At 37.4% G+C, this 23,680-nt stretch overlaps 1 protein-coding gene across 1 annotated transcript; it reads right to left on the reverse strand.

The window, feature by feature from the left end:
• Positions 1-2,033: 2,033 nt before the first annotated feature.
• Positions 2,034-20,976, reverse strand: UBLCP1 (ubiquitin like domain containing CTD phosphatase 1). The gene is made up of 11 exons (XM_006211898.4): positions 20,680-20,976; positions 17,324-17,521; positions 16,466-16,557; positions 15,968-16,053; positions 15,771-15,886; positions 14,529-14,627; positions 12,226-12,263; positions 11,621-11,719; positions 8,954-9,070; positions 4,643-4,770; positions 2,034-3,132 (listed from the first exon to the last, which is right to left on the reverse strand). Exons 2-11 carry the CDS (start codon positions 17,475-17,477, stop codon positions 3,105-3,107), a joined length of 957 nt encoding a protein of 318 aa, XP_006211960.1. The 5' UTR covers positions 17,478-17,521; positions 20,680-20,976; the 3' UTR covers positions 2,034-3,104.
• Positions 20,977-23,680: the final 2,704 nt, after the last annotated feature.

Here is a 23,680-nt window from a genome sequence, read left to right on the forward strand (position 1 = left end):
TACTGTGCCTGGTATATAGATGCAGGAGGGAGGACGTGAGCAAGGTGGACAGGTCGACTGCCCTCCGAGATCCTACAGCCTCAAAGAGGGCTGAAGACAAGGCCACAGACAATAACGCTACAGTGTGGTGTCAGCACAGGTGAGGGAAAGGGCTCTATGGAGCTGCCGATTAGGATGCTTCAGGCTGCAAGTAAGAAAGACCCAATGAAAAGCGGCTTGAGCGATAAGGTACAGCAAGGACAGCCTAACAAGACACCTGCAGGTGAGGTGCAGTGGGATGTAACTCAGCAATGCAGTGATGTCATCAAGAGCCCAGACTCTTCTCAACCCTCTCTGCTCGCTCCGGAGTGCTGCTTTTGTCCTCACGTACACCCCTCGAGATGGCTGCTGGGCTCCCCACATCGTGTCCTCGCACCACCGTGCCTGAAGGTCGGAAGGGCTGTTCTCCAAGTTTTTTTTTTTTTAATCAGAGAAGACAATCTTTCCCAGTGTCCTCTGGCAAATGCGTCCATGCCCTACGTACAAGGGAGGCTGGGAAGGCAAAAGTCTGGCATTTTCACCCTCTAAAGTGGGAGTCAGGCTGTGACAGCGGGGAAGGAGCGGAGAGTGGGAATTAGTTACTGGTTAGGCGACCAACGGTGCCTGCACAGGAGCACAGGAAAGGGACCCAGAACCCAGCTGAAGGGGAGCATCTGTGGTAGGCAAAGTAATGGCCCCCTAAAGATGTCCACGCCCTAGCGCTCAGAACCTGTGACTACGAGATTGTCTCAAATTATCCAGGTGGAACAGTTTTGCCTTTAAAACTGAAATACTCCTCCAGGTATCATTAATCCAATAACTGACTTTCATAAAGGACTTCAGGGGCTACTAGATCTCAAACTGCCCTCCACATCAAAGATTTTTTTTGTTAATTTTTTAAACATTTTTTATTGATTTATAATCATTTTACAATGTTGTGTCAAATTCCAGTGTAGAGCACAATTTTTCAATTATACATGAACATATATATATTGTCACATTTTTTTTTCTCTGTGAGCCACCATAAGATCTTGTATTTCCCTGTGCTATACAGTATAATCTTGTTTATCTATTCTACATTTTGAAATCCCAATCTATCCCTTCCCACCCTCTACATCAAAGATTTAATGATGCTCTGCAGTTTTTAGATTACGTGTACTTTATGAGGAACTAATTGTTTGGAAGTTTGGAACATAAATATCATAAAGTGAATCTGCTGTTTCACTAGCATACACATCTGAATTAAGTCATCTGGTTCTGCTGTATATGCCACGCAGAAATATATAGATCTGTTCAACAAATCACGATGCAGAAGACAGAAACTCCCAGACCCTATAAACGTATTAATCACATAAGCAATGAGCTGACAGTAACAGTGTTCTCCCAGGAGTGCTTAATTTAGTGTACCCGCCCATAAACTTTGGTTTGGGCACCACCTAATGGCAGGAAATGCTTTTTAAAAATCCTACTTTGCTTTCCTTCCTGAGGCTTGTTAATTTTTGCATTTTAATTTATACTGATTTAGGAAATGATTGCTTTTCATTGACCTATATAGTTTTACGTGTTCAGTTTTCTTAAAAAGATAAAACCCTTTCCATGCCTACCTTGGAATAATAAACTGCTCTTTATGCTGGGGTAATGTACCCATGAAATGCTCCAAAAAATCCTATTCCATCCTTAAATATTTAAATTTAGCTTTGTAATTAAGAAGACTTCATTGAATCATTTTAACTAAGGGTTTGTAAACAAATCTTCCACACTGTGTATCTTTATAATAACCTGTCACAAAGAAAATGGTCTATCTTTCTGAAAACATGGTGCTTATTAGAACTGAGTGGCTTAACATACCTAATTCACTGTGCAAACCAATTCCAAATGCAGGAATGGTGATATAAACACTTTTAAAACCATACACATTTAATTTTTTTCAAGAGGCCCCTGCCAGAACCTAGTGTTTGTTTTGTGATTCAATGAAGAGGCAAAATATTTGGGGGTAACAGAGAGGAGATAACCAATATTTTAAGAAAAGGAGTTTATTATTTACACCACAGAATTAGTCTCGTAAGAACAATATACACCGTGTTTATTTGAAAGGAAGTCCTTTCAAACACAAGAGCTGTATAAAGCAATACTGTCAACACAGAACAGTGGTCACGTTACATACCTGCAGGCAGAAGCATTGCAAATAAAGTTTTTTTTAGTCTTTTGGCTAGATATTTTCACTGAAACACAGTGCTTGCACTTTGACAAGATAGAGCTGGAGCAGAACAAAAACTTTTTGTTCGTGCTTTTCAGGGCTGAACCAGTGATGCGTCCCATTTTAAAATGTACCGCCTTTACTGCTTTCATGACAATGGTTTCAGGCAGAAGTGCTTCGACTCAGCCACCCCAAAACACTCTCTTGTTCCTCAGCTTCATCCTTCAGTCTTACGTTTTCTATTTGGCACACTGTGGCACATCTGTACCATAGCAGATGTTTTCCAGTTTTCCTCAAAGAACACTGTCACACATAGAGACCAAAAGCTGAGACAGCTCAGAATTTACAGATGTTAATATAGTGCAGTAAGAAGAGAAACTGTGTCTATGACGAAGAAATTTAAAAAAAAAAAAAAACTCTGGGTGGTTTTAAGCATACCAAACTAGGTTCCTTACTAAAAACTTTTTTTTTTTGATTTTAAGAGAAAAACAGTAGTTTCAAGATGGGTTTGGGCTTAAACAAGAAGACAATGAGACAAAAACACAAGACATACTTGTTTCTAAAGTCACAAGATGACATTGTTAAGTATACATTTTTGTCCACTGTTTTTTTGTGTGGGGCCGGGGGAAACTCAGTACTCTATGCCGAAGAAAATATTTTTCAAGAGTTACAGAATAATATGGGGTGGGGAAAGGTTTGGCTTTTTTTTTTTTTAAGGGTATTGCTATGATCTTCAAAAATATAAAATTAAATTTACAAAAAACTGGAAGACCAAGTATAAGCAGTCTGGTATTTGCTGCAGTGTCCAGCACTACCGTAATATCTCTAGTGTAAGAGCAAGAAGTTCACAATCTCAAGTATCTTCAATAACTGCCAGCATAGCTTGTAACTACTGTCCTTGCTTCTTTGAGAGATACCTGCAAGAAATAAAATAAAGCTGTCTAAGCTGTATCACACAGAATTCAAGTTAACAATCTAATGCTTCTCCCCAAAGTTGCTTAATAACAAAACTTTTCAAGGTAAGTATTAACTGTTAATAATGCTTATAACACGTGTTGACATTTTTGTGCCAAGGACTGTTCTAAGTACACATTGTAACTCATTCAGTCCTCACAACTGATCTATGAGAAGCTTTCTGTGAGAACTTATTCTTACTTTGTAGTCACAAAGAGGTTAAGCGATTTGCCCAGGTTCACACAGCTAGAAAGTGGCAGAGCTCAGACTGACAACAAGGCTGGGAGGCTGGACTCTATCACTCCTACTGCCTTACTTTCAAGAGAGAATCATTAACTAGTACTGTAATTTCCAGAAACACTTCAAATTCCATTTAAAGATCTCCTTGCCTAAAGATAATGAGCCAAAGCTGCTAAAGAATTCTGATCAATAGTGTAAAGATGCAAAGACATTAATTTACTAAGCAAATTTTTCTTCACATTATTTTATAGGAGTCTACAAATAAATTAAAATTTTATATCTCTATTTCTCACATTTATGAATTATTACACTCAGAGCGATGCAGGCGGGGGAAGAGTTCTTAAAATCAGGAGAGCTGGACAAGTTTTGAAGCTGCAACTTGCTCACACTGTGGCATTTATTATCTCTACTACTTACTTACACCATCCACAAGTTGGAGATGGGGATAAAACTGCCTGCCTTACCTTCCTAATAGGATTATGAGACTCTAATAATAAGTATATGTAAGAGTGACCTGAAAAGTCAAAAGTGTAATTTGAAAAGCCCAAGTATTACTGTATTGCATAAAGTTTCTTTTGTTGCTGTATTACTGGAATCAGATCTTTAAAGATCTAATTCTGAAAAAGCACTTGCAATACATAATAATCTTGTCTACTTCTCCAGAGGTTTTTCCTGCCTCAAAATCTTGACGTTGATATGCAATCCATATGTAGATTTGTGCTCAGAAAAAAAGACTAGGAAACTATACACCAAGCTGGAAGTAGTGGTCATCTTGGAAAGAAAAACCATTAAGTAATTGTTTTTCTAGAGAATAAATTTTCTAATTTTTCTGCTACACAGAGAAGTTATTTTTAAGTTTTAACAGAAAACTTTTTAGTATATTTTATTTTATTCTGACATGATTTTACAGTATGAGAACAGGGGTTACATTCCCATATGATTTATACAAGAGTAACCTATTTAATGTCACAAAATAATTAACTGGTAACATCATAAATGTGCACTAATCTCTAAAGTCCTCTCTACTAGAGAAGTATTAAAGATCTTAAGAGATGTGGGTTTATGAACAAGTAAGAGGTTAAGATAAAGGGAAAAATACTTTTGGAGATGTCACTGGATTAGAAAATAGTTTTAGAATTTTAAATAAAAAGTAAGACCTAAGAGTATACCAGGGTTGCCAGACAATTTTACTCATCAATGTAAAGACAAAATGAATAAGCAATTAGCACTTACCTTTCCCAATACTTGTGATTTAGGTCCAAAAAGTCATCTAATTTGGCTATTTCCTTGAGGTACTGGGTTAATTTTAAAAGTTCTTTGTCTTTATCTCGATTTAGGTGCGCTTTCATAAAAGGTCTTATCTATTCAAAAACAAACATCATTCAACACTTCACACTGGAGTAAGAAAACTAGTACAAACCCACACTATTCTGTCATTTAAATCAGCGTTACTAAGATGACAACATCACCATGGATGTCAATACTAACAGTTACGTTTAAATGATCTCACTGATAGTCATGGCGTGTTTAAGGTCCGAGCTAAGAGCTCTTCCACCTAATTCCCTTATGTTATCTTTTCAGTCTGGACCCGACAGCACCAGCTCCTATGGCACTTGAACCCTACATGGCTTCCCCACTTTGCAAAGCTGCTTAGACTTCCCCTCCTTTGAACAATCCAGTTGCTCCGGACCAATTAAATAATCTCATTCTCACTTCATTCATAAAAAGTTAACCTAAATCTAAGCTTGATCTACAGGGGAGTATATTTCTATGAAATTTTTATATAGTTAAGATATTATACATTTGTGTAACGCTTCCTCTCACATTTTATCATAAGCATTTTTTATCACTAAAGCCTCCATAAAAATATTTTTTAATTATATGAGAGTTTTCCCGTAAAAAGTAGTCATATTTTCCAAATTTTTAAGGTTTATTTATTTTATAATAAAAAGCATTTATTTCAAAGGCATAAGAGTCAGGATGGTGGGCAGGGTGGAGGGCTGTAATTAGTAAGGGATTTTATATCTTGACTGGGATGGTAGCTACATGTGTTCTCTTTAAAACAACTTGTTAGACTATACATTTTATGTGCTTTATGTTACAATTCCAATAAAGAGCTCTGCTTTTTAAGACATTAGCTCATCTATATACAACTCAAGATACCATTTCAAAAACTTTTAACTAATTTTAGATGAAATGATGTCTGGGATTTGCTTCAAAATGTCAGAGAGGGAAGTAGATAAGGTATAAGGCACACAACTATGAATTAAAAAGTTGTTTAAAGCAGACGATGCATACATGGGGGTTAGTTTACACAATTCTATGCAATTCTGTTCATGTTTGAATTTTTCCATTACAAAAGCATATTTTTTTAAAAGTCACACAAACTCCTATAAGGACTGAGTAAGTCACTTTAGTAAAGTATTAATGCATCTTTATTGTGACTGGGAGGCAAACTGGTCATCAATTTCACATAGTGACATTTAAAAACAGATGGCATTTAATCACTGTCACTCGTTGAGAACACTGAGCCCACAGGAGTGGATACCATATCCATTAAGAGTAGGGAAGGTTTTAAATGTTTTTAATATACTTCACTGTTGGAAAAACACACCACCAGCTTGAAATGGACAGAAGAGAATTTTCCCCTAAGTTCTACTCGCACCAGAACAGCTTAGGGCCAGGGACCTCCACAGCTGTCAGTCAGCTGGGCTCCCGCAGCTCGGAGGCCACCAGTAAGAATCTGCACCGAGCAAGCACTGGTAGGGGGTCCTGCTTACAATCAGGCAGAGCCTGCGGAGCTGTTTCACAGCAGCAGCAGTGAGTGTGGGAGATCGAGAAGATTCTCTGCTTAAGCCCTGCAGCTAGGGGTACACAGGCACACTACCACGATGCAGTGACGTGAGCTTCCACACAATCCAGGGCAAGCCTGCAATGTTTTATTAGAGTAGTCCTCCATTCCACTAAAGGTTATAAAGGCAACCTTTAAACTATTAATATACAATGTACCAAAGTGATTCCAAGTGTAAAAACAGGAAGAGATTCAGATTGAAAGAGAAAGTGCAGAGTCAGAAGCTGGTAAATAAGATTTTGAACCCAAGGCCCTGCTAACTTACTTTTACTTTCTGAACATTGGGTCTTAAGCACTATTAAACAACAAAACTAAAATAGCCCAATGATTCTGGATCTAAAAGTTAAGCTAATTAAGAGGAAAAATCACCTAACTGGCTTCACTTGTTCCAGGATAATCACCACTTACTGAATCACTCTTCAAGAATGATTTAAGTGCTCACTAGCTGGGCAGGCAACATAAATTTCCACTGCTGTCTCATGTGAAAGAAACATTTTCAGGAACTTAAGAATGTTTAGATTATCTGCTTTCTCTTATATCACCATCTCCTTACACAGATAATAAAAGTGAAGTTTTCAAGGTAACTACTGATTTATCCATCAAGTTCCTTTAGTTCAGTGACCATGTTCATAATTGACAATGCCTCCTGTATTATATTTCAAACCTTAAGATTAGCAAGCTATTATTAGAAGTTATACTTTAAAAATAAAGTCTTAAATCTTCCAGCTCTCTGTGAAATCTGAGATTTCTACCAAGAACATTATGAAACTGTGATAACATAAAAGAATTTAAGAATATTTCTCAATTTTAAAATCACTTCTATGTCAATGCGGGGAGATCATTAATTACTACCTTCTTAAAAGAGGTTTTCAAAAGGAGCCATGCAAGAGATTACTTGCAGAATGCTTAAAAATACCTATCTTGGATTAGAGTTTTTGGAGAGGGAGACATGTATTTTTATGAATTCCTTCAGTGATTATACTGAGTACTCTGGTTCAAAAAAATGTTGGCTGGAAAAATAATGTTTCTTCTAAAAACACACATGAACCTAATAATTTTTTTAAGTTAAAGCTCTTCTCAAAAATCATTCTCCGTCTCACTTGTATGTGAAATCTTAAAAACAACAACAAAAACCCCCACAAAACCAAGCTCCAACCTCATATATACAGAGAACAGAACGAACAGATTGGTGGTTCCCAGAAGCAGGTGGGAGAAATGGGTGAAGGTACAAACCTCCAGTTACAAAATTAGTAAGTCATGGGGATGTCAGGTACGGTATGGCGACTATAGTTAACAATATCATATTGCATATTTGGAAGTTGCTAAGGAAGTAGATCTTACAAGTTCTTATCATAAGAAAATATTTTGTAACTATTTATGGTGACAGATGTTAACTAGACGTTGTGGTGACCATCTCACAATATACACAAATATCAAATCATCAATTCAAAACTTTTTAATCATTCCTTGAATACCATGACTTTACCTCCTTTCCAATACAAATAATAACCATTAGTTTCATACAGAATTCACCTTAGATCCAAAGGCTCTTTTCTCAAGACTGAAGAACATATTTTTGTATGTTATACTTGGTAAACTACACACAGGAAAAACACTTCTCCTAAAGCCTCAAACAGAAATCATGTTTAAAGGGTAACATAACCTCCAAGTACTTTTCTTCCAAATCAACATTGTTTATATTTATGGCAATTCACTACCGAGATTACTATTCTGCCCATAACGTATCCTCGCTGTACACTAAACACCGCATCAACAGTCTGTAAGGAAAGCTTTAAAAGTGCATATTCGTCAGGTTTTTCTCTCTTGTCTTTTAAAATTACCAAGAACTCAGCTTGTGGAAAAGGTGAAGACTGAGATTAAAAATATCTCCGTGTCAGGATTTCCACTTCAAAGAGAGACTCCATTTGCACTAGAACCATCATACAGAGCTCTCTTTCCCATTTTCACATTGTACTGACACACAGGCAACCACACGTGCCAGAAAACTTAAGTTTCAGATTTCTCTCTTACCCATTTTATCCTGCTACCAGGATTAAATGTCACCATTCTGTCTGTGTCAGACTGCACGTGGGGTCATGCTAAGAGCACCGCTGGCCTAGGGACCGAGTTACTTAGGCTTACTCAGATCCCGTCATGAACCAGTCATATACATGATGGCGGGCAAGTCATGAACTTCCTGAGCCTCAGACTGCTTCTATAAAATTTAAAAGGTAGACAAAATGACTGAGGTTCCTTCGACCTCTAGCATTTTAAATTTCTAAGTGCTCCACTTGCACTTTAGAAATATTTAAAAACTGTTTCTTAGTTTCAGTTTACAAAGGAATAAAATACTTACTGACAGCTTTCCAGCTAACTAGAATATCAGAAATGTCAAGATTTGTACCCCTAATAGAATGTCTCAGGCCTTCACTTCTGATGCTAAAAGTCAGTGACATTAAGCTCACGTTGCTGCACGAAGCCAACTAAAAATAAAACATCTGGATGAGCTGGCTAACTAAGGAGACATCAGTGTAAAAGGGAGAATATTCAATTTTACATGAATTTTTCCAAATACTTAAGTTTTTCTTGCTATAATAATACACTACTTCCAAACATCTATGAAATGCAATACTGCTGAAGTTCTGCTGCAGATTCCAGGTTACATATGCATAGCAAGTAAAATCATGTCTTACCTTTAGTCCATTCTGCGGGTTCATTAGGAAATTTCTTCCTATGTCATCAAACATAATAGTGTTTTTCTTGCTGTAAAACTCCGAAAACTTTCCCCATATAACACCAAGAGGCTTTACCTTAGAATAAAAGTTGAGATTTAACTCAAATTTTGTCACTAGTTCATCCTTTTCTCAAAAGCGGAAATACTGCAAAATACCCTGCAGAACTATGCCAGAGACCTCCTTTCCTGTGGGACAGGGACGACTGGCTGTGTGAACAGCCCGGAACTGAGATGCAAAACACACTTTAAAGCACAATGTACCTCCAGATGTCAGCTGCTGAAAGGTCTGTCATGTCTAACTGGGCTAATAAGCCCATCATAAGACTTCCCAGAATTTTAACATGAAGATTTGGGGTCAAAAAAGGGAAAACAGTAATTATTCGATTTAGCAAGTAAGAATCTAGTAATTGTTTAGATATCTGCTGAGAAATTACATGTCTCCTCAGATCTCGAGGTTTCACATGGGGTCTGTTTTCAAAACTAGAAAACCTTAGTGACAATGTATCTGGCTCTTTAATTACAAAATTTAAATATTTTGTAGAGGAAAAATTGACTTTCTCTTTAATTCAGTGGCATGGGTGCATAACTTTGAGGGCATTTGCTTAATTTCAAAAGCACCATCATTTATAAATTCTTGCTTTTATTTCTGAATTCTCAGGATGAGCCTTCAAAAAGGTAATTCCTCACATATTTATGTCTGTTGATACTTGTATAAATTCTCTGTAAGACCACAGAAGAATTAACAGTGACTGCCTGTAAGAAGGAGAGTTGAGTGCTTGCAGGGCCCAGGTGGGAGGAACTTCCCACTAGATACTTTATTTTTGAATCACATGAATATATTTGACAAATTCAGAAAATCTTTAAAAAATACTTTTAGAAGAAAAAGTACTTTTTGCTGACGGCAGAAGTCTCATATGTGGTAATATGAGATTATATGCTAATAATAATTACATGAGATTAAATGGTAGTAAGTAAATGGTGACAAGGGTTATCACTGAAAAGGTTTTCTTCTTTTTCTCCTTCTATAATTTATTTTAATAAGAAGAAAGCCTTTTTTTTTCTTCTTAGTGTCCTCACTACTGGAAAAAATCTTACTGAAATATTTTAGTTTTACTAAAATTTGATTTGCTGAATTTGTTTGCAGTATTTGTTTACTACTGAAACAAACCGCCCAAATATTTGAAGACAAATATATAGAAACTGACAAAATAAGCCAGATTCTTCTTTTCGTAACTAAGAAAAAGCCTCAAGAAATATGACAAGAGGTTTATAACGCACAGGGTTAGAAATCCTACATCCTCTTAAATAGTGCTGTCATTCTGAAACCAGGCCGAGCACCGTGTGTTCCCCCAAACATGAACTACTTTTGTTCTCAATTAGAGAAGTAACATTGCTGACTGTAGAAAAATCTAAAAACACAGAAAAACACAAAGGAAAATTTTTAATTACCTATAATTCGCTTAGTACTAAAGACTGCCAATTAGATATTCTGGTATATTTACCTCCAGTCTTTCTGATAAACAGCAGCCTCAAAGAGTTCACAGATCTTTTGTTAAGCTAAAGGAAACCCTGAACCAAACAAAGGTTAAAAACTATTTTCTAAGTTTGCAAGTACTGCTAAAATACTTCTTTTACTTTCATAATGTATCATGAAAAAATACTTAAAGCACTATATATTCTTCTACATCAAATAATCAGCTGCATTCCATTAAATGGATGAACAAAAATTTACACATCCAATTTCCTGCTCTTGTAGGGATTTGTTTATTGAGATTTTATTTTTCTTTCTTTTTCATTATTATAAACACTGCTATGTTTAACATTTCCCAAACTTCTTCTTACTGTTTAAATTCTACAAAATGTACCACTTTAGTAGGTAATAAATTATATTTTTCCCCTGATGTATACAGTATTTCCTTTATTGAAAAGTCCCCACGCACTTAAACAATTCTATTTATTACTTTGACAACTTTTATGCTGTCTCCCCTACGCTCTCCTAGTTTGCGAAGTCCTCCCCAAGTCCTGTTAGTTTCTGTACTTCCAAAAGGCATGAGCCATGTCTCCTCAGCCCTTTATTCCCAGCAGTGCCCATCACAGGGCCTTACAGACAGCAGAGGTTCACAATATGACTAGTTACTTGACAAGCAAACAAGGCAAAGAACCTTAATCTTTTTAGCCCAATTCCTTTCTGATGGTTCTTGTTGCTTCTATCCAGGACTTCACATACATCACCCCAAGCACACGCATCAAGAAGTATTATCTGCTTTTATTTATCAGTTTTATATAGTGCAGGGCAAGAATGTTCTGGTCTGTTTCTAGTATCTTCCTTGATGACATTCAGTATTTTTTCTTACCTACTCTGTCTTATCAACACTGTGCTGTTATCACGGGACAATTAATCATGACATTTCTTGACAGTCCTTCCTCAAGACCCTTAATTTTATCATTAAAATTCAAATCTATTCACCTAAAATACAATCTTCCTATGTCAAAACTCAATTGATACTTTACTATCCACTCGGATGTATTTCTGAACTCTTTCTGTAGTTTATTCCATCAATATAAACACAAAAAAGCACACTAGAAAACAAACAAGCCTTTAAATAAAAATAAAATGACTTCTTACATCTATCAATCCTCTCCTTGGAGTATGCACTGTTATCATAGCGGCACTGTCCAACATGAAGGTAATCTTATAATTAGCATTTGTGCTCACTCCCAGCTCCTATAAATACAAACATTCATGTGGTTAAAACATAAAAACGTGGAAAATTCCAAGCTTTATGAACAATCCAGCTACAATTTCCCATAATGCCAACTTTTTATCCCCTGGCTATCACATCTTGCTCAACAACTAGCAAGTATTTCAGTTTTACTTAGCTAAGTCAATAAATGATAGTCCAAAGACAGTAAATTAGAAACAGGTTACTTTCCAATTTACTATTTTAGAGGAGCATCACTCCTTTAAGTACACAGACCAGGGAAGAGCAAGCATTATCATAAGATGGGGGAAAGAGGAGAGGGAGCTTTGCTGTACTTTTTCTTGAAAAAAAGGTATTCAATGCAAACCACCATTAAACAGACTTTAAACACATCTCTAACTCCTGATACTGGCATCTATTTCTCTACTGAATGCCCTCCAGTGACAATGAAATTAATTCACTTCGGAACTTTCTAAAAAGACAAATGGAGTTTCAAAACAATGTTAAACGACCGTTTTCTAACACTTACTTTCATTTTAGCTTCAATCCACTTCATATTTGTTGCAGCTAAAACATGAGGAATGATAACACAATACATATGAAAAGCTTGAATTTCATTTTTAAAGTCTTTCTTCTATACAAATTAGTTTTCTAAGCAAGATTAAAAGTTCAAATGCATCACAAATAATCCCTAGCATACTTATGGTAATTTTCTTTTAACTATTTATAAAAATAAACTTATTTTAGTGTGTCTTCAAGACAAGAAAGTGTGAACAATTTTATCTAAAAGATACAGGTAACCAATGCTCTAAAGAACTCTGAACCTAGGAAATTCACAAACCAAGACCTAAACACTCCTTTAAAAGCAGCTCTCATACTATCCTCTATCAGTTCTCAGCTTGAATTTAGGGCGCTTGATCTCCATTTTCTTCCATGTTCCTACTAGCAGGCAATGGACAGGTATATACACCAATATAAGTAGATTAATGTTATGTGTCAAAAGTTTATGTTGAAGTCCAATGAAAATTAGCACTGTGTCAGGCTCAGCAAACTTAGTGCTCACTGAGTCCTGCAGCTTTTAACAAGAAGTCTGAGACACCTAAATTCATAAATTCTATGTTATGTACCTGCTCACCATCAGACACCAATCAGACTTGAGATCACTGATATTAAAATTCAACCTTCAGCTTTATGTGCCCTATTTGTCTCAAGTTACTGGACTAAACTATATAGGTATTCCAAAGTAAAATGTTTAAAAAGAGAAAAAGTTCACTTATTTAAAGTGTGTATGTGTGTGTGTGTGTGTGTGTGTGTTATTTTTTAAGGGCAAAAGAGGTACCTGAGTTCTCAAAATAAAAATCTTTAGCATGCACACAAAAACCAAAAGAATCACCTTATAATATGCAAAACTAGTCAGTTTAACTAAAATTGTAGACAGTGATATGTCTACAGTGACAACAATCATGACATAGGTGAAAACAATTTTTTTAATTCAGTATATATTTTGGGTCTATAATTCCCAGATGAAAAACAGAAAGATTCGTTTAATGAAAAGGGTTACTAATTAATAAGTAACTGTTACATGTCAGACATGGTATGAGTTGTTACACTGATACTTTTATTCTTACCACTACTCTGTGACACAGGTTCACTGATCTTCATTTCACAGATCAGGAAGCTAAGGCTCAGAGAGATTAACTGACCGGCCCACTGTCACATAGCAAGGACAGAGCCACAATTAAAACCCTAGTCTCTACAGCTCCAAAATGAGGTGCCCATTTCAATGAACTACCATGAAATAATATATTCTACAAAAATAACTTATTTTAAACGTATGAGTGTAAAACATTCTCTAAATTCCTAAGTCTACTCTAATAACATTTAGGAAATAAATTTTTTCTCAGGTGTCAGAATTGAGGAACAAAAAATTGTTTTCCAAGCTTTCTTCTCTGTATCTTAAAAACCAGAAAATTATGTATCTAACTATGTATTTAATTTCAATGACTGTGAACTCATATTAACACTAAACTGAGATACTCTGATTATAAGAGAAAATACAAAGGAAATGTACAGACTACAGAATAACTATGTGGTCTCTCATAAAAAACCTAGGACAATTAAATGTACCATCTTTAATTGGGGCTTTTTATTTAATTCACTATCAAGAAAGCTCTTTTCTGCTTGTGACACTGCCAAAAGACAACTTTAAATGTCTGTGGGAAGGTGAGATGTGAATCAATACACTCCCTCCCTTTTCAAGAAAGTCTTGCCACACACACACAAAAAAAAGTCACTTGAACTAAACAGTACACTCAGTAATGTAGTAAATTTACTTTCTGGAGGAAACTCATCACAAATCTATCCATTCCTAGAATGGTAGACCATTGAATAACACTGCTTTAGCCCATTTATTAATTTTCCTTAAGTAAGTTCATGTGGCCTTTATTTCTGAACAACTACATCACTGTATTTTTCTTTACACATATCTTTCTCCAAGTGTTTTGAGACTAGAGTGATGGGGAAAGGAGAAAGAAACTGTATACCAAACCATCAAAGATTCTGCAGTAAAGATCAGAAACAAAAGTTCCTAATCAAGGAGGGGTCTTGTGTAAATAAGGACTTTTTTTTTTGACACCATAATCGACTCTCTTCCTATTTAACTATTTCAGTGATACCTGTCAAATATATCATAAGTTTATATTGTGATGCAGGAAAGTCAAACATGCTTCATCAAAAATTTCCTCAATATAAAATGTAAGTTATTTTATAAAGCAGAATAATATAAGGAACAACCTTATTTTCATGGAAATCTAAACAAGAAATATAGCTTACACCAAATAACAATGTCATAATCCTCATATGCAGATGTTAGGAATTCATGAAGATATGGTCGCATTAATTCTACCCCAGTCTCTGCACAAGACCTATGGTCTAAAAGAAATCAGTTACAGGTGATTATTAGTTTATTATCATGGACAAGTACCTAATATCAATTAAACTTTTGAAATGTATTATAAACACTCAAATACAAACTCCTGCAGACTAAATTACATTGGCTGACAAAGAGATGTCTTCAAAGCACACAATCAGTATCCTCGCAATCCAATTTTAATTGATCAATTCCATTCAATTTGCAAAGGGCAACACCCAGAATTCAGGCTTACATAATAAACTGTAAATTTTCTTCTCATCTGATCTCTAAAGCACAGATGTTATTTTAGGATATGGAAAACAAACTGGGGCCAACTATATTCACTTTTTAGCCATTCACCTTCTAAATATAATCACATTTCACCAAAACGAGAGGCCCAATTAACTTAATAACCAAATTTTGAAATAACCATACACTAACTTATGACATGTGCTCAAAGTTTTGGATTAGAAGTAAATGAATTCATTCTTGGATTGAGTTAAGCAATCATTTCTTGGCAATATTAGAGGATGAAATCAACATCTTTCTTTTTTTTGTTGATGTAGGAAATTTTAAATTCAAGAATCTGCCCTGACTATAATCAAATAGAAAACCAAGGATGAAATATCAAAAATGGAGGGAAGAGTATAGCTCAGTGGCAGAGTGCATGCCTAGCATGCACAAGGTCCTGGGTTCAATCCCCAGTACCTCCATTAAGGATAAATAAATAAAAACCTAATTATCCACCTCAAAAAGAAAATCAAAAATGAGTTTTAAATAATCCTCATAAAAACATAAATGTTAATCAATAGGGAATGACCTAATTAAATTATCACGCCTCCAAAAAATGGAATACTGCCTGACCAAAAAATATATATATTTGACTCACAATGAGTATTACATGACTGAGATGTTCAATGTATCATTAAGTAAACATAAAAAGGATACATGTACAAACACCCTGGAAGATACACGTAACAGAATGACTGGTCATCTCTGGCTCTTGGGATTACAGAGGACTTCTTTTTTTCACTTACAATGATTTACTTTTATAATAAAAAGAAAAGCTTTCAAATACTTGATATTGCAAGGAAAAAATAAACAAATAAAAGGGAAAAAAGTTGCGGGTAACAGAAGATGAACCACAGTTTCAGCTGACTTACCAAATAATGTATAATCCACATCGAGTACCAAAAGCTTTTTCCCTTCCCTGGGAGGATTCAAAATTTCCACTTTGTACTCTTTTACTCGGCGGGAAATTTTCAATAGGTTTTCTTCCCTAATGAAAAATAAAAACAGATGAAACATTCACTTTTTCTCACATCACAACAAACTTCCTTTGATGGTGAAAAGCACTCACCTATTTTCTACTTCAACTACTTCATCTTCAATATCAAAGTCGTTGACAACATCATCATTGTCAGGAGGTGGACCTAAGACATCTTCCTATTAAGATGAAAAATAGTTCTGTTTTACCGTACTACCTTTAACATAACAACTACATGAATAGCATAAAAAACAAATGAGATGTACGGTTTGAGTCCAAGAGCCTTGCAAGCACACACTATGGGAAAACTTCCACATTTTCTTTCTCATTATACAGGTTGGGAGGGCAGATTTACCACGTAAAACTTGGCCATTAGCACTACTACTGTACTCACAGCTAACTGTATTCTAACAAGGTCTCCAGTATTTCCTTTCTGCTGAGTTCATACCACATTCATTGTGCAGCTTTTATTTTTCATTGACTGCTAAACTGACAATTTTACAATTAAAACTATGATACAACAGTGTAATAGTGTAATATAAATCATAATTATCTTCAAAGGGACAAATGGTAACAAAAGTAAACATTTACCAAGCTCTCCTCACGAGTTCCCATCATCATGATTTTAGTATTTGGTTTCAGTTTGAGAGCTCCAAGCTTAACATCATTTTCTGCAGGTTTGCCTACAATACAAGCAAATGACTGTTTTCTCACTAAAGTTCAGGTTCTGGTTTCACTATCCCATTATACAAAACCCAAACATTAAAAGGTTTGGTACAGATTCCATAGCAGGTTTTTCTGCCCTTAAATTAAGCAACTATTACTGCTGAATTAGTAATTTATAACAAACTAAGAAGTAGCAACTAATGCAAAGTTGGGTCTTTTCCCCCAACTCCATCTTAGAGGAACATTTTTAATTCAACTAACTAAACAAAATTAATTCATGTTTTATTTTGTTGTTCAAGATGAAGACACTTTTTTTCCAAAAAGTATTGAAAATTGAGTGCCTGAGATAACTGTAGATTTACTACTCAGAACTCACCCTTCAATGATATGACAAACACAAACACTGTAAAAGTACCTTTAAACTGGATATGAACACTACCCACAATTTTAAATCTCATTACTTTTGAAACATAAAAGATAATTTGGAGTAAAAGGCCCACGCTGTAATGCAAAGGCTGTGCTAGAAGGTAGATATTAGAAATTACACTGTTTACCTGTGTCAAAGGTTTAACAAGCAAACATCAACTGTCAGAGGAATCAAAAGTAATCTTAATAGTGGTGGTATTTTCAAGTATCCTTAAATATTCTTACTTGTATCACTAAAACAATTTTAGAGATCTCTCTATCAAAGAAATCTCCAAGGGGAAAGAATTATTAAAGAGAACAGATAACAGCTAATATAAATGTACCAATACAAAAATTTTGAAGTAAGGAGAGAATCACCTTTGACTTTGAGTCCAAGTAACTTCTGGCGTTCAGGTAGCACTCCTGTAAGGGTCTTGAGAAATTGTTTGAGATCTAGCACAGTATCGTCTTCTGAAAGCGTGGTCACTGAATATTCTTGTCCGCCCCACTTTACGATGATAGGAAGAGCCATCCTTGAAACATATGATGAGGCAGTTTTCCTTCAGAAAAAGACACCTAGAAAGAAAGGCAGATACAAGTTAAAATAGATATATCAAAGATGTATTTAAATCTGTAACTTTAAGTTTTATAAACTGTCTTGTCTGAGCCATATTTTACAACTTGATAACAGAGAAACAGGATTTTCTTACAGAAATGTTATCAGAATGCCAACAGTTATTAGGACTCAAAGTCAAAATTCCCCCACCCTCCAAGTGTTGGCTCAGAGTTACTACTGCCTAATATTCTATCGGATTGTCCCTGTTGAACTGGAAAGCTGCAATAAATGCGCTATCTATCCCTCCCTCTCTGATCAGCTTTACGCTACAGGCCAAGTTCCTCCACGATGGACCATCCGTGTTCATTTACTATTTGCAAGGTAGGACAATGAGTTGTAAGAGCACAAGCTCTAGAGAGAGCCTGATTACCTGGGTTCAGATCTCACCTCTCCCACTTACTAGCTATTTAACCTTGAGAAGTTAGTTGACTCTGAGTGCAAAGGTTTCCTCGTCTATAAAATATGGATGATAATACTATCTACTTCTTAGGGTTCTCATGAGGATTACATTAGTTCATTTCTATAAGTCACATACTACCTGGCACATAGTAGGTTCTATATAACTATATACTTGGTTAAATAAATTGTTTTAAAAACTGGCGGCAGCGGACGCAGGAACCAGCCGCAGCGGAACCGAAGGCGACCGGAAGTGCTCCAGGCACTGCACTAAATAAACAGTAAATGGCCATTATTTGTTTCATATTTAACACATTGGGCAGTTTTTATGCAATCTCGTTTAACAAGTTTATTTGATAAGAATTGCCCCTCTTCTACAATTAAGGAAAAAAGGAGTTCAGACAGGTTATATAATCTGCTTATGGGCACACAGCTTATAACAAAAGAGGTCTTTTGAAACTAAATCTCACGTTTCTTCCCCTACACAACTGTCTCTCTTGAATTGGACCTACAGGAGTTAAGGCACCAAAGATCAGTAAATACAAAACCCACAGGCACAGATAAAAGCACACAAAGATTATAAACAGCAGCTGCCAGTCATCAAGAGTGGCACTTAGGTCTCCTCCCCCATCAAGCTTTCTACCAGTTTTTGCAAACGCAGGTCAGATTACTAGATTTTCTAATATCAGAATACTAGTATTTCCCAACGCTGTCACATATTTAAGAAAACATCTGATTTACTCTTCACGAATTAAGACCAATTGCAAGAAAGAAGGCAAACTTTGAATCTTAACATGCAAACATAATTTGGAAACTTAAGGTGTCCTCAACATGCCCATCAGGAAAGAGCACCATAAATTCACTTACATTTATTCTCTTATGTTTACAACCTGCTCTAGTTGTATACAAACAAATACAGCAGTATACAAAGAAAACTTTAAAGAAGGTGTGTTACTTTAGGGCAATGTATTCCAGTTCGTAGAGCACTTGCGCCAACAAATGTTATGATCCTTAATAAAAAGCTAAATGGGCCTTTTGAGTCAAACTGAAATAGCATTTAAATATTATTTTTCTGTAAGAAATGGAAATAAAAATGGAAATGTACAAGAGCTGGGAATGCAACCAGCACTAATACAATACGTTGTGTTGGGCAGAGCAGAACATTTGAAGTGAGATCAGCTGAACTCCAGGTGAAGGTGGACAAGCCATGGTGGCTCTAGACCAATGTTCTCAAAGTGTGGTCCCCAGACCACTGACCCCACTTGGTAACATGTCAGAAATATAATCGGGTCTGGAGAGAAGAGACCTAGCAATCTGTACTTTAACAATCCCTTTCCCCATCTCCCCACCGATCTCTGAGGCATGCTAAAGTTTAAGAGCTAGAGCTCTAGGCTCTTCAATTTTCTCAGCCTTGAAAAAGAAAATGTGCCAGATGGTATGGGCTCTATTTTCTTAGTAAAACAGCATGCAAACGTTGAGCATCACCTATGCCACAAGTGGGAATTCAAAGTTGGCAACTGCTCTAAAGGACCAAGCACAACAAAACAAACACCATAAACATTTTTAATGCATAAAGTCCTTAACACTGTTTTTGAAAGTTACTGACCCTCACTCCTTCAATATTCACATCATTCACAACAACGGAACAACACAATGCAAACGCATGAGCCATTGCATGTTTTCACATTAAGCCTTCTTTCTTACACAAGTCTAAAGTTCTGTATCACTCCTGACCCCATCAGATTTATAAACTGAAAAGTGATCTTGCGGGTGGGGTGGCAATCAATCCCAAACAAGTAAGCAAGGAGCACACCTTTACAGTGAACCTAGGGTCAAGAACGGCTGTTTGGGTAAATTCTCCTACCTAACATCCACTGGTGACTTGCCTAGTCAATATCTCCATCTCTACACCTCAGGATGAGGCTGTTAATGTTTACTTGACAAGAATAGTGTTAAGGCGCGCGATAACAGCCGTGACAGCACTTTGTAAACTGTAAAGAAAAATACGGATGACAGAAAAATAACAACATGCTCAACAACTTAACTGAAAAATCTCATTTAATCTTCACGATCCTAAACCGACTACTAACGTCTTCATTATACAGATTAGAAAGTTGAAAAAGAAGCAAAACAACCTGCACGAGACCACACAACTAAAAAGTCGCAAAGACAGTTAATTCGAAACTATTCGCGGCAAAAGTTAACACCTTGGCAATTGAGGGGTGGGGGTTAACTTTTTCTAACATGCCTAGTAAAAGGTAATTGTTGAAGTACTGTCAACTCCTACACAACAAAGTAGCAGCTGCGACCGAGTGCGGAGAGAGCTGCGAGAAGTGACTGGTACGGGACAGCACAGGGGGCAGATAGAGCCGCAAATCCAAGAAGGCCAGGATGCATTCAACAGGGAGGGGGAGAGATGGACAAACCCCAGAAGAGGGAGGAATAAAGTCTGGGGACGCAAAACCCACTGAGGCCCAGGAAGCCCTCCTCCTAGGCTATGGGGCAGGATGGGAGGGCGGCGGCCCCGGCGATGAACGGGCCGGGACCGGAGGCCTGGGCGGCGGACCAAGGCAGACGCGGCCGGGGAGCCCACAAGCAGCCCCTGGCCCGCCCGGCTGGCCGGCCGCAGTGGAGGCCGCGACGAGAGGACACCAAAGCTGCGATCCCCCAGGCCAACGGCCTCTCCGCGGGCAGCGCGCCGGGAAGCCCCGCGTCCCCTCACCTGGATCGCGGCGGAACCGGCGGCAGCGGACGCAGGAACCAGCCGCAGCGGAACCGAACGCGACCGGAAGTAAGAGGCGGAGACCGGAACCGGCTAACGAACCGGAAGTTAGGTTTTGAAACCGAAGAGCGCAGATAGGGGACGGGTGCTTCCCTTGTTTCTCTCCTGGTAGTAATGCTATATAGCCGCTGCTAAGCACCACCTCACCGCGGCGAGGGAGCCAGGCCTTTCCTTGGGACCGCTTGTGCAGCGGCCTCCGATCTCTGGACGGCTGCTGGTCCTCCCTTGTTCTGCGCATGCGTCCGCTCGCGGGCTCTGAGCGGGGCGCGCGCGCCGCTGTGACGTCCCCGTATTGTTCCGCCAGAGTCGGAGCTGGGGTGGCGGCGGTGAGCGCGCTGGCCCAGGTGCGCTGACGTCTTCGTCTGAGCGGTACCTGCGGCTCGTGTGGCTTTGTCGTGTTCCGAGTGAGCCCTGAAAGGAGGCGTTTGAGGACTGAAGGCTTGAGAACTCTACCTGGCACCAGAGGCCACCAACATTCTTAATTTCAGGAGTTTAGAATTCTACCCGTTTTACCCAATCCAAGGGGGAAACTGAGGATCGTCAGGAGAGGGAAGGAAATCTCATTATGAGAGCTGCAGTCAAGATTACTGTAGTACTGTATCGAATTGAATCCACACCCGTCCATTCCTACCTCCGTTCCATCTTCCCTCAGAACGCTAAGAAAGCCAGTTACAAACCCTGACAAAAGAATTCCAGACGCTAATGGAAATCCAGAGCAGCCCCTTTCAGGTACATACAGCCAACTCCCAACGTGCATTGCTTTCTGCTAGGTGAGGGGGGGAAATGCCCGCTAGATTGTTGTATATGGCGCCAAATAAAACTTAGGTTTTGAAAAGGAAGGGAAAAGGTGAAAATAATACTGGCTTCCAATATGCACCAGTCCTTGAATTATTTGTATTTTTCCTTCTACTTGATAGCGATGTAACTGATTCATGTTTCCCTTTTGGCTGTCATGGAAGGGAAGCAAAGAGCCAAGTTTTGTGTCTTAACAGCTTTTTAGTTGAGACACACAAACTATTTTATTTTCTTTAGCTTTTTGGTAATTTTTATTGCACTTGTAATGTGTAAATATCTGCTCTATTTTAAAAACGAAACATTTTCAGTAAAAAAAAGTATTCCCACTTCAAAAATGGGAGGGGAAAACCCCAAATTAGAAGAATTTGTACAGAAATTACACATTAGCAATCCAGTCAGAGAGATGGTCAAAAGACAAGGGACTGGACTTCAGAATGAATTATAATCTTCTTTCAACCCAGTCTCTTTTTTTTAGCTTTGTTCACGTGCCAAACAATTTCTCGGCCACTCTTTATTTTTTTGCTGTTGTGATTAGAGAGGCTTGTTTTTGTTAACATAAAGGTGAGCCGAAACATTTTTAAGCTTCACTAATTCTAAGCAACAAGATTCATAAGGAGGTTCTTTTTCCTCATGGAATAGCCATTGTATAAATTGTCTGATAAGTCTGGTATTACTGGAGTATAAATAATTTAATGATTACAAATTACCTAGCTAAGTTTTGGAGCAATGGTATTTCTCAGAATAATGATACCACAGTGTTTTAGAGAAATAGTCCATTTAACATGATTTGAAGTTATCTTCTGCCCATATCTCAGTTCCTCTAAGTCCATTTATATTTAGCTAAACATTCATTAAATCAAAAATAAGAAAGCATTTGGAGTGGGTTGAAAGATATAATTTGAATAAAAGAACTGGACTCAGTAAGTAGGAATGTATATAAAGTGGACCTAAAAAAGAGCTCACAGTTGCCAGTAAGAAGAGAGAAATTAAACATCTGTCTCCTGCTGCTCGTTAGAGCCTCTCTTCTGCTGTGTGGAGGTTGATATACTTGTGTGTCCCTCATGTTTCTGTGCAGCAACTGAAAGTGCCTGTGAATTCCTCCCTAGGGTTTTGATAGGTTGTCAGGTCTATGAGATTAAAAGAAATGTGAAACAATTTCACAAAATCAGGTGAGAAACTGCTGATGTCACTGTGACCATGTCTGGATTGGAAGACAAAAGGACATTCCTGCCCCAACCAGAAATCTATCACCACCCTGCTTGTATCTCCATCTTCCCCTGACCTGTGTATTTCCTTCCCTTTTCTCTCTTAGGCCATTTTCTTCCTCCTCTCAGTTGAAAAATAATCCTCTTTCTAATTTTTTTTTAAATTTAGCTCACCGTAGCACTTTATTTCTCTCTTCTAATTTTTTATTTTTTTTCCCTGGCTGCAATCAGTGAGCTGAAAATGCTTAGAATCTGCCCCATAGAACATACTCTACAGGTCTCACCCTAAGTCCCCTGGGCATGTGTACTACTGCCTATCTCTATCAACTAGCTTCCCCAAATGACTGCTTAAAACCTCATCTGTCTCCCAGTCTCAGATCTTCCAGTTAACATCCCTGTTCTTGGCAGATGACATTTTGCTAAGAAAATGGATAATCTCAAAGAAGAGTTGCCTGAGCTTCAGACCTCTATATCTACAAGCTAAGTTATATCTGCACTTGTCCTCACTTCTTTTTCTTGTTTCAGTGTGTCAGTTTCTTTCTACCTGAAGCCAACCCATATGCATATGCTCTGGCTCCTTCCCTCTCAGGAAGCTTTCTATATTTACAGTATCCCTCTCTCTTGCTCTTGTATTTTTAACCTCTTTCTCTCTACTGGCTCATTTCCAGCAATGACTAATATGTCATGGTATCTTGCCATCATAACTACTTTCCTTTCACAGTTGGGCATTTCACAGCACTGTTTGCACTTGTCTGAACTTGTCATAATCTGTAATTGTGGGTTTCTTTCAATTTGTTTAGTGACAGTCTCTTAGTGTAAGCTTTGTGAGGAAACAGACCATGTCTGCTCTATTCAGCACTGTATTCTCAGAGCATAGCATGATGTTGGCTAAAGCAGGTACTCAATACATGTTTGCAAGTGGATGAATAATGAATAGAAAG

Source organism: Vicugna pacos, chromosome 3, assembly GCF_048564905.1.
Source record: "Vicugna pacos chromosome 3, VicPac4, whole genome shotgun sequence".
NCBI classification, from domain to species: Eukaryota; Metazoa; Chordata; class Mammalia; order Artiodactyla; family Camelidae; genus Vicugna; species Vicugna pacos.

Coding starts and splice junctions, on each gene's coding strand:
- UBLCP1 (XM_006211898.4), bottom strand. CDS start 17,477: ATGGCTCTTCCTATCATCGTAAAGTGGGGCGGACAAGAATATTCAGTG. Junction 15,887..15,967: donor GTAGTTGAAGTAGAAAATAG/GTGAGTGCTTTT, acceptor ATTTTTCATTAG/GGAAGAAAACCTATTGAAAA. Junction 14,628..15,770: donor TGTGGATTATACATTATTTG/GTAAGTCAGCTG, acceptor GATTTCTTTTAG/ACCATAGGTCTTGTGCAGAG.